The sequence below is a fragment of the Taudactylus pleione genome, unplaced genomic scaffold (assembly GCF_031769625.1).
Source record: "Taudactylus pleione unplaced genomic scaffold, aTauple2 ptg000417l, whole genome shotgun sequence".
Lineage (NCBI taxonomy): Eukaryota > Metazoa > Chordata > Amphibia > Anura > Myobatrachidae > Taudactylus > Taudactylus pleione.
The window spans coordinates 1,115,141-1,127,500 of record NW_028284819.1 but is presented as its reverse complement, the minus strand read 5'-3'; the positions used below and the strand labels follow the sequence as shown (position 1 = coordinate 1,127,500).

At 55.4% G+C, this 12,360-nt stretch overlaps 1 protein-coding gene across 2 annotated transcripts in view; it reads right to left on the bottom strand.

The window, feature by feature from the left end:
- The window catches only part of LSR (lipolysis stimulated lipoprotein receptor), a 53,269-nt gene extending 41,646 nt beyond the window's left edge, over window positions 1-11,623 (bottom strand). The window contains exons 1-2 of one of the 2 annotated variants that reach the window (XM_088447083.1): window positions 11,354-11,623; window positions 2,849-3,190 (exon numbers count right to left, since the gene is read on the bottom strand). In XM_088447083.1, the coding sequence (XP_088303209.1) occupies window positions 2,849-3,190; window positions 11,354-11,399 (388 nt within the window). In that variant the 5' untranslated portion in view covers window positions 11,400-11,623. The remainder of the gene's footprint in view (window positions 1-2,848; window positions 3,191-11,353) is intronic. The other variant, XM_088447085.1, reaches the window with a different exon arrangement.
- Between the last annotated feature and the right edge of the window lie 737 nt (window positions 11,624-12,360).

The window sequence follows — 12,360 nt, the reverse complement described above, 5'->3', positions numbered from 1 at the left end:
CTATAATATATATACACACACACTATATATACACACTCTCTCTCTATAATATATATATATATATATATATATATATATACACACACACTCTCTCTCTATAATTTATATATACACACACACACTCTATATACACACTCTCTCTATTATATATACACACACACACACACACTCTCTCTATAATATATATACACACACTCTATACACACACTCTCTCTCTCTCTATAATATATATATATATATACACACACACAAACACACACTCTATATACACACTCTCTCTCTCTATAATATATATATATATATACACACACACACTCTATACACACACTCTCTCTCTCTATAATATATATATATATATACACACACACACACACACACACACTATATACACACACTCTCTCTCTCTATAATATATATATATATACACACACACACTCTATACACACACACACTCTCTCTCTCTATAATATATATATATATATATATACACACACACACACTATATACACACACTCTCTCTCTCTCTATAATATATATATATATACACACACACACTATATACACACACTCTCTCTCTCTGTATAATATATATATATATATATATACACACACTCTATATACACACTATATACACTCTCTCTCTCTCTATATTAGATAGGAATAGTGATTCCTGTAAAATAAAAGCAAAGAAACAGCTTAGCCTCGGCTTAATGTAGCGCTGTTAAGCAAAAAATAATTCCGGATTGCAATATAATTGTATCCATATAGCTGATATAATTGCAATATCCTCAGTGATATTTCCCTGGAGATTCTCTATATAACGGCATTTATACACCAGCTCTCCTTTACATTGTTATCCTGAATTGGAGAGTAACCTTTCTAGCGTGAAAAAGGCTAAAGAGGCAGCCAAAACGCGTCGCTGCGCCTTCCTTAGGAATACCGGAGATTTGATCGCTGTCCAGCCGCCACCTTTAACTATCACCTGGCAATCGGCAAGTGACCGCTACAAAGCCCTTCACCTGTTAGTTACCATACTGCCGGGTTATTGTGGAGACGGGAGCCGACCGTGACTAGTGCGATGATACATGTGAGCGCTGACCGCCGAGTCCTACCCGCTATATTGTCTCAAACCGCTACAACCACGTAGATGAGTGCCGCTCATTCGCTACGGCAGATCACTACATCATGCCGCCTCCTTCTGCGGTGCCCAGGATGTATTACAGGTATAGCATTATTCACGGGCTGCCAGTGACTGTAACTTACCACTCCTCCTGCACTGCTAGGCGCAGACACACACTGCTAGGCGCAGACACACACTGCTAGGCGCAGACACACACTGCTAGGCGCAGACACACACTGCTAGGCGCATACACACACTGCTAGGCGCATACACACACTGCTAGGCGCATACACACACTGCTAGGCGCACACACTGCTAGGCACATACATGGGACTGCTCACACTGCTAGGCGCTTACACTGCTAGGCACATACATGGGACCACTTACACTGCTAGGCGCTTACACTGCTAGGCGCACACATGGGACCACTTACAACAGATAGGCCGAGGGGTCGCCATATTGTGTGGCTGGCCTTATAGACTGTTTCACCGCTAAACTAGAGATTGTTTCCACTGTGACGGACTACTATCCAATTCAGGATAACAATGTAAAGGAGAGCTGGTGTATAAATGCCGTTAAATAGAGAATCTCCAGGGAAATGTCACTGAGGATATTGCAATTATATCAGCTATATGGATATAATTATATTGCAATCCGGAATTATTTTTATTTAAACAGCTACATTAAGCCAAGGTTGAGTTTTTTTTTTTTTTTACGGGACTCAATGTGTGCTGTGTCCGTCCACGTGTGTGTGTGTGTGTCCATCCGTGTGTGTATGTCCCCGTCCGTGTGTGTGTATGTCCCCGTCCGTGTGTGTATGTATGTCCCCGTCCGTGTGTGTGTCCCCGTCCGTCCGTGTGCATCCGTGTGTGTGTCCGTCCGTGTGTGCATCCGTGTGCGCATCCGTCCGTGTCCGTTTTTATTGTCTACTCTACATTATCCTCCTTATACATTCTTATTTTACACTTGGCTAGTTATTTATGTGTATTTATGATTTAATGTATGCATATTTATATATTTAATATCTTATGTATGTATTATTTAGGATATCTGTTTATTAAATATTTTTATGTTCATAAATATATTTTGTGTTTACTAATGTCCCAATTTAAGTATTAAGGTGCGTACACACAACGATTATCTGAACGATTTAACTATAACTGAGTCGTTATTCTTAAAAAAATTGTTCAGTTTCTGAGTTATAACGATGAACGAAAATCGTTCAAGTGCTCTCCCGTTTGTAGCTCATCGTCCATTTCAGACTGTCCAACAAAACGATTTTCATTAAGGGAAGGAACATTATTCGTTCAACGTTGTAAAAATCGTTCATTACACTTCAAAAAATCGTTCACTTTTTCAAGGGAAAATCTGACAGAAAATCGCTAGTTACAGAATCGCTAGTTACAGAATCACTACGTGTGTACGCAGCTTTAGAGCGCAGTATTTTCTTTTTCTGTTTACAAAGAACTCATCACACAAGTTGCGAGGAAGTGGCCGGGGAAGGGATAAGGATATAGAACATCCTAAAGTACTATCCCTGCCCTGGGCAGATGCCAGAACAAAGGGCACCGATGTGCACAGGGCACCGGATAAGAAATAAAACGGTAATCTGGCTGCAGGTTCTGTTTATAAGTCTGGGATCCAAATTTGGGTTTATAGACACATAATACAAATAAAAGTTCTGATTAGTGAGTAAACATAAAGGACAGATAAGAACACACCACCTACAGTTGGTTATGGTGATTTTACGTCCTTGATAGAAGTCTCCCAGCGTGACGGCGTTGCCTTGCTTGGTGGCCACAATGCGTACTGTCCGAGCGCTATCCTGACAGTCCACGTACGGGTTGTAGCCGGGGTTGGCTTGCTGTAACTGGCTACTGATCTGGGTGTCCTGACTGGCTGGGTTGAAAGCATCGGTGATACGGTTCCGGCAGTAGGATTTGTACTTCCACGTTACAAGAGGCGCTTGGGTGAAGCTGGTCTGGTAATTGCACTGCAAAGTGATTGGCTGGAATAAAATCACCACATTGAATGGATTTTTCACAGTCACCTGCATTCCAGTGCTGGAGCCTGGAGAGAGAAATGACATGATATAATATCCGGAGGAGGAAATGGGGGGAGAATTACCGAATTATAATCACAAGGAGAAAATGTTTATACTCACAAAAAACAACAAAATATTGCATCACACCCAACACCAAGTACAGCTCCAAGAGGCAACCTCCATTCACATCTCACCGAAACACCAAGTACAGCTCCAAGAGGCAACCTCCATTCACTTCTCACCGAAACAACACCAAGTACAGCTCCAAGAGGCAACCTCCATTCACTTCTCACCGAAACAACACCAAGTACAGCTCCAAGAGGCAACCTCCATTCACTTCTCACCGAAACAACACCAAGTACAGCACCAAGAGGCAACCTCCATTCACTTCTCACCGAAACAACACCAAGTACAGCACCAAGAGGCAACCTCCATTCACTTCTCACCGAAACAACACCAAGTACAGCTCCAAGAGGCAACCTCCATTCACTTCTCACCGAAACAACACCAAGTACAGCTCCAAGAGGCAACCTCCATTCACTTCTCACCGAAACAACACCAAGTACAGCTCCAAGAGGCAACCTCCATTCACTTCTCACCGAAACAACACCAAGTACAGCTCCAAGAGGCAACCTCCATTCACTTCTCACCGAAACAACACCAAGTACAGCTCCAAGAGGCAACCTCCATTCACTTCTCACCGAAACAACACCAAGTACAGCTCTAAGAGGCAACCTCCATTCACTTCTCACCGAAACAACACCAAGTACAGCTCCAAGAGGCAACCTCCATTCACTTCTCACCGAAACAACACCAAGTACAGCTCCAAGAGGCAACCTCCATTCACTTCTCACCGAAACAACACCAAGTACAGCACCAAGAGGCAACCTCCATTCACTTCTCACCGAAACAACACCAAGTACAGCACCAAGAGGCAACCTCCATTCACTTCTCACCGAAACAACAAGTACAGCTCCAAGAGGCAACCTCCATTCACTTCTCACCGAAACACCAAGTACAGCTCCAAGAGGCAACCTCCATTCACTTCTCACCGAAACAACACCAAGTACAGCACCAAGAGGCAACCTCCATTCACGTCTCACCTAAACACCACCAAGAGGCAACCTCCATTCACGTCTCAGCTAAACAACACCAAGTACAGCTCCAAGAGGCAACCTCCATTCACGTCTCACCGAAACACCAAGTACAGCTCCAAGAGGCAACCTCCATTCACTTCTCACCGAAACAAACCAAGTACAGCAGCAAGAGGCAACTTCCATTCACTTCTCACCGAAACACGACCAAGTACAGCACCAAGAGGCAAACTCCATTCACTTCTCACCGAAACACCAAGTACAGCTCCAAGAGGCAACCTCCATTCACTTCTCACCTAAATAACACCAAGTACAGCATCAAGAGGCAACCTCCATTCACTTCTCACCTAAACAACACCAAGAGGCAAGCTCCATTCACTTCTCACCGAAACAACACCAAGTACAGCTCCAAGAGGCAACCTCCATTCACTTCTCACCGAAACAACACCAAGTACAGCTCCAAGAGGCAACCTCCATTCACTTCTCACCGAAACAACACCAAGTACAGCTCCAAGAGGCAACCTCCATTCACTTCTCACCGAAACAACACCAAGTACAGCTCCAAGAGGCAACCTCCATTCACTTCTCACCGAAACAACACCAAGTACAGCTCCAAGAGGCAACCTCCATTCACTTCTCACCGAAACAACACCAAGTACAGCACCAAGAGGCAACCTCCATTCACTTCTCACCGAAACAACAAGTACAGCTCCAAGAGGCAACCTCCATTCACTTCTCACCGAAACACCAAGTACAGCTCCAAGAGGCAACCTCCATTCACTTCTCACCGAAACAACACCAAGTACAGCACCAAGAGGCAACCTCCATTCACGTCTCACCTAAACAACACCAAGAGGCAACCTCCATTCACGTCTCAGCTAAACAACACCAAGTACAGCTCCAAGAGGCAACCTCCATTCACGTCTCACCGAAACACCAAGTACAGCTCCAAGAGGCAACCTCCATTCACTTCTCACCGAAACAAACCAAGTACAGCAGCAAGAGGCAACTTCCATTCACTTCTCACCGAAACACGACCAAGTACAGCACCAAGAGGCAAACTCCATTCACTTCTCACCGAAACACCAAGTACAGCTCCAAGAGGCAACCTCCATTCACTTCTCACCTAAATAACACCAAGTACAGCATCAAGAGGCAACCTCCATTCACTTCTCACCTAAACAACACCAAGAGGCAACCTCCATTCACGTCTCACCTAAATCACACCAAGTACAGCACCAAGAGGCAAGCTCCATTCACTTCTCACCGAAACAACACCAAGTACAGCTCCAAGAGGCAACCTCCATTCACTTCTCACCGAAACAACACCAAGTACAGCTCCAAGAGGCAACCTCCATTCACGTCTCACCTAAACAACACCAAGAGGCAACCTCCATTCACGTCTCAGCTAAACAACACCAAGTACAGCTGCAAGAGGCAACCTCCATTCACGTCTCACCGAAACACCAAGTACAGCTCCAAGAGGCAACCTCCATTCACTTCTCACCGAAACAACACCAAGTACAGCTCCAAGAGGCAACCTCCATTCACATCTCACCAAAACAACACCAAGTACAGCAGCAAGAAGCAACCTCCATTCACTTCTCACCTAAATAACACCAAGTACAGCTCCAAGAGGCAACCTCCATTCACTTCTCACCAAAACAACACCAAGTACAGCTCCAAGAGGCAACCTCCATTCACTTCTCACCAAAACAACACCAAGTACAGCTCCAAGAGGCAACCTCCATTCACTTCTCACCAAAACAACACCAAGTACAGCTCCAAGAGGCAACCTCCATTCACTTCTCACCAAAACAACTCCCAAGTAAACTTTCCTGCTTCTATTATACAGCACATGAGACCCCTCACCTGCGCCTCGCACATGTTCTACACCCAGCATCAGTCACTACAAGTGTTTAAAGCTTAGAAAGACGGGGTTATATAGGTTTTTATTACTGTGCTATTCGACACCCCCGAATGATGTTAACAACTGGCACAAGGTGCATGAGTAACAGGGACTACATAGTAACATATACCTTCATAGGACTAAGAGGAACGCTCTGCGCATTTCACCATATGCTATTAACTATAGCTGACAGCGAGATAAGTGCCAACAAGCGCCAGGTAACAGTGAGACACTTGGGAATGCCGCAGTATACGAGTTCTCACTCAAGGCGACCGGTGTAATAGAAAGACAAGAACACCGGTAGCACAGTAACACACAAAAGCAACTAAAGTTCTATTTATTCATCAGCACCTCCCCACACTAACCCCGCAGTCACACCGGGGCCACCCCACACTAACCCCGCAGTCACACCGGGGCCTCCCCACACTAACCCCGCAGTCACACCGGGGCCTCCCCACACTAACCCCGCAGTCACACCGGGGCCACCCCACACTAACCCCGCAGTCACACCGGGGCCTCCCCACACTAACCCCGCAGTCACACCGGGGCCTCCCCACACTAACCCCGCAGTCACACCGGGGCCTCCCCACACTAACCCCGCAGTCACACCGGGGCCTCCCCACACTAACCCCGCAGTCACACCGGGGCCTCCCCACACTAACCCCGCAGTCACACCGGGGCCTCCCCACACTAACCCCGCAGTCACACCGGGGCCTCCCCACACTAACCCCGCAGTCACACCGGGGCCTCCCCACACTAACCCCGCAGTCACACCGGGGCCTCCCCACACTAACCCCGCAGTCACACCGGGGCCTCCCCACACTAACCCCGCAGTCACACCGGGGCCTCCCCACACTAACCCCGCAGTCACACCGGGGCCTCCCCACACTAACCCCGCAGTCACACCGGGGCCTCCCCACACTAACCCCGCAGTCACACCGGGGCCTCCCCACACTAACCCCGCAGTCACACCGGGGCCTCCCCACACTAACCCCGCAGTCACACCGGGGCCTCCCCACACTAACCCCGCAGTCACACCGGGGCCTCCCCACACTAACCCCGCAGTCACACCGGGGCCTCCCCACACTAACCCCGCAGTCGCACCGGGGCCTCCCCACACTAACCCCGCAGTCGCACCGGGGCCTCCCCACACTAACCCCGCAGTCGCACCGGGGCCTCCCCCCACTAACCCCGCAGTCGCACCGGGGCCTCCCCCCACTAACCCCGCAGTCGCACCGGGGCCTCCCCCCACTAACCCCGCAGTCGCACCGGGGCCTCCCCCCACTAACCCCGCAGTCGCACCGGGGCCTCCCCCCACTAACCCCGCAGTCGCACCGGGGCCTCCCCCCACTAACCCCGCAGTCGCACCGGGGCCTCCCCCCACTAACCCCGCAGTCGCACCGGGGCCTCCCCCCACTAACCCCGCAGTCGCACCGGGGCCTCCCCCCACTAACCCCGCAGTCGCACCGGGGCCTCCCCCCACTAACCCCGCAGTCGCACCGGGGCCTCCCCCCACTAACCCCGCAGTCGCACCGGGGCCTCCCCCCACTAACCCCGCAGTCGCACCGGGGCCTCCCCCCACTAACCCCGCAGTCGCACCGGGGCCTCCCCCCACTAACCCCGCAGTCGCACCGGGGCCTCCCCCCACTAACCCCGCAGTCGCACCGGGGCCTCCCCCCACTAACCCCGCAGTCGCACCGGGGCCTCCCCCCACTAACCCCGCAGTCGCACCGGGGCCTCCCCCCACTAACCCCGCAGTCGCACCGGGGCCTCCCCCCACTAACCCCGCAGTCGCACCGGGGCCTCCCCCCACTAACCCCGCAGTCGCACCGGGGCCTCCCCCCACTAACCCCGCAGTCGCACCGGGGCCTCCCCCCACTAACCCCGCAGTCGCACCGGGGCCTCCCCCCACTAACCCCGCAGTCGCACCGGGGCCTCCCCCCACTAACCCCGCAGTCGCACAGGGGCCTCCCCCCACTAACCCCGCAGTCGCACAGGGGCCTCCCCCCACTAACCCCGCAGTCGCACAGGGGCCTCCCCACACTAACCCCGCAGTCGCACAGGGGCCACCCCACACTAACCCCGCAATCGCACAGGGGCCACCCCACACTAACCCCGCAGTCGCACCGGGGCCACCCCACACTAACCCCGCAATCGCACCGGGGCCACCCCACACTGACCCCGCAGTCGCACCGGGGCCACCCCACACTGACCCCGCAGTCACACCGGGGCCACCCCACACTAACCCCGCAGTCGCACCGGGGCCACCCCACACTAACCCCGCAGTCACACCGGGGCCACCCCACACTAACCCCGCAGTCACACCGGGGCCTCCCCACACTAACCCCGCAGTCACACCGGGGCCTCCCCACACTAACCCCGCAGTCACACCGGGGCCTCCCCACACTAACCCCGCAGTCACACCGGGGCCTCCCCACACTAACCCCGCAGTCACACCGGGGCCACCCCACACTAACCCCGCAGTCACACCGGGGCCTCCCCACACTAACCCCGCAGTCACACCGGGGCCTCCCCACACTAACCCCGCAGTCACACCGGGGCCTCCCCACACTAACCCCGCAGTCACACCGGGGCCTCCCCACACTAACCCCGCAGTCACACCGGGGCCTCCCCACACTAACCCCGCAGTCACACCGGGGCCTCCCCACACTAACCCCGCAGTCACACCGGGGCCTCCCCACACTAACCCCGCAGTCACACCGGGGCCTCCCCACACTAACCCCGCAGTCACACCGGGGCCTCCCCACACTAACCCCGCAGTCACACCGGGGCCTCCCCACACTAACCCCGCAGTCACACCGGGGCCTCCCCACACTAACCCCGCAGTCACACCGGGGCCTCCCCACACTAACCCCGCAGTCACACCGGGGCCTCCCCACACTAACCCCGCAGTCACACCGGGGCCTCCCCACACTAACCCCGCAGTCACACCGGGGCCTCCCCACACTAACCCCGCAGTCACACCGGGGCCTCCCCACACTAACCCCGCAGTCACACCGGGGCCTCCCCACACTAACCCCGCAGTCACACCGGGGCCTCCCCACACTAACCCCGCAGTCACACCGGGGCCTCCCCACACTAACCCCGCAGTCACACCGGGGCCTCCCCACACTAACCCCGCAGTCACACCGGGGCCTCCCCACACTAACCCCGCAGTCACACCGGGGCCTCCCCACACTAACCCCGCAGTCACACCGGGGCCTCCCCACACTAACCCCGCAGTCACACCGGGGCCTCCCCACACTAACCCCGCAGTCACACCGGGGCCTCCCCACACTAACCCCGCAGTCACACCGGGGCCTCCCCACACTAACCCCGCAGTCACACCGGGGCCTCCCCACACTAACCCCGCAGTCACACCGGGGCCTCCCCACACTAACCCCGCAGTCACACCGGGGCCTCCCCACACTAACCCCGCAGTCACACCGGGGCCTCCCCACACTAACCCCGCAGTCACACCGGGGCCTCCCCACACTAACCCCGCAGTCACACCGGGGCCTCCCCACACTAACCCCGCAGTCACACCGGGGCCTCCCCACACTAACCCCGCAGTCACACCGGGGCCTCCCCACACTAACCCCGCAGTCACACCGGGGCCTCCCCACACTAACCCCGCAGTCACACCGGGGCCTCCCCACACTAACCCCGCAGTCACACCGGGGCCTCCCCACACTAACCCCGCAGTCACACCGGGGCCTCCCCACACTAACCCCGCAGTCACACCGGGGCCTCCCCACACTAACCCCGCAGTCACACCGGGGCCTCCCCACACTAACCCCGCAGTCACACCGGGGCCTCCCCACACTAACCCCGCAGTCACACCGGGGCCTCCCCACACTAACCCCGCAGTCACACCGGGGCCTCCCCACACTAACCCCGCAGTCACACCGGGGCCACCCCACACTAACCCCGCAGTCACACCGGGGCCACCCCACACTAACCCCGCAGTCACACCGGGGCCTCCCCACACTAACCCCGCAGTCACACCGGGGCCTCCCCACACTAACCCCGCAGTCACACCGGGGCCTCCCCACACTAACCCCGCAGTCACACCGGGGCCTCCCCACACTAACCCCGCAGTCACACCGGGGCCTCCCCACACTAACCGCGCAGTCACACCGGGGCCTCCCCACACTAACCCCGCAGTCACACCGGGGCCTCCCCACACTAACCCCGCAGTCACACCGGGGCCTCCCCACACTAACCCCGCAGTCACACCGGGGCCTCCCCACACTAACCCCGCAGTCGCACCGGGGCCTCCCCACACTAACCCCGCAGTCGCACCGGGGCCTCCCCACACTAACCCCGCAGTCGCACCGGGGCCTCCCCACACTAACCCCGCAGTCGCACCGGGGCCTCCCCACACTAACCCCGCAGTCGCACCGGGGCCTCCCCACACTAACCCCGCAGTCGCACCGGGGCCTCCCCACACTAACCCCGCAGTCGCACCGGGGCCTCCCCACACTAACCCCGCAGTCGCACCGGGGCCTCCCCACACTAACCCCGCAGTCGCACCGGGGCCTCCCCACACTAACCCCGCAGTCGCACCGGGGCCTCCCCCCACTAACCCCGCAGTCGCACAGGGGCCTCCCCACACTAACCCCGCAGTCGCACAGGGGCCTCCCCACACTAACCCCGCAGTCGCACAGGGGCCACCCCACACTAACCCCGCAGTCGCACCGGGGCCTCCCCACACTAACCCCGCAGTCACACCAGGACGTGTATTGCTCTGGAACAGGTTATCCATTAGCAGCCAGGGTTAGGGCGGGGAGTGACCGTCAGGTGGCGCTGCAGGCACAGGGCGCTTCCCAGGTGTACATGCAGTGAGCCCAGGACCCCCGCCCTATGTAGCAGCAGCTCCCCCTCCCCTCCCCCATGATGGAAGTTACATGTAACACTGACAAAGTGACTTATTCCTGCGCTGTATGATATAGTGCTGCGCGTTATACAGGGGATTATCTCCCAGGGGCGCTTACACTCTGTATTACACACACAATAGGGGCCAGCAGTATGTCTGTGAGGGGCCCGGAACACCCGGAGGGCACCCAGGCACAGGCGGGGAGGGCACAGGGATAAGGGGGGCAGGGAGCCATGGCATAGGTGACCCCATACAGTGTGATACATCGTATAGGTGAGGGGGGGGCGCCGCCATGTCACCGCCTTACCTGACAGGGCCAGCAGCAGGCACAGGAGGGCGCCCCACTCCGCCATGGTCAGCGCCGGGGAGAGAGCAGGGGGTGCGGCCGGGAAGTTACACACAGGTCGCAGAACTTTCCCTGCGGCTGCTGTGAGAGACACGGCCGCTGTGTAATCACCTGCCCGGCCCTCAGGAGGCTACTGGGAGGGGGGAGGTGGGCGGTGCCTCATGCTGGGGTATGGCGGCGGCTGCTCCACAGGTGATTCCGTCACTGGCTGCCACCTCCCATTCCTGCACCTCCAGCACCGCTCCAACTACTGCCGGCATCCAGAGCCGCCATATTATCCCTATATATCCCACCACCCACCTGCCTCATGTCCCCCCATATTACCCCTATATATCCCACCACCCACCAGCCTCATGTCCCCCCATATTACCCCTATATATCCCACCACCCACCTGCCTCATGTCCCTCCATATTACCCCTATATATCTCTCCCACCAGCCTCATGTCCCCCCATATTACCCCTATATATCCCACCACCCACCAGCCTCATGTCCCTCCATATTATCCCTATATATCCCTCCACCCACCTGCCTCATGTCCCTCCATATTACCCCTATATATCCCACCACCCACCAGCCTCATGTCCCTCCATATTATCCCTATATATCCCTCCACCCACCTGCCTCATGTCCCTCCATATTACCCCTATATATCCCTCCACCCACCAGCCTCATGTCCCCCCATATTATCCCTATATATCCCACCACCCACCTGCCTCATGTTCCTCCATATTATCCCTATATATCCCACCACCCACCTGCCTCATGTCCCCCCATATTACCCCTATATATCCCACCACCCACCTGCCTCATGTCCCCCCATATTACCCCTATATATCCCACCACCCACCAGCCTCATGTCCCTCCATATTATCCCTATATATCCCTCCACCCACCTGCCTCATGTCCCCCCATATTACCCCTATATATCCCACCACCCACCAGCCTCATGTCCCCCCATATTACCCC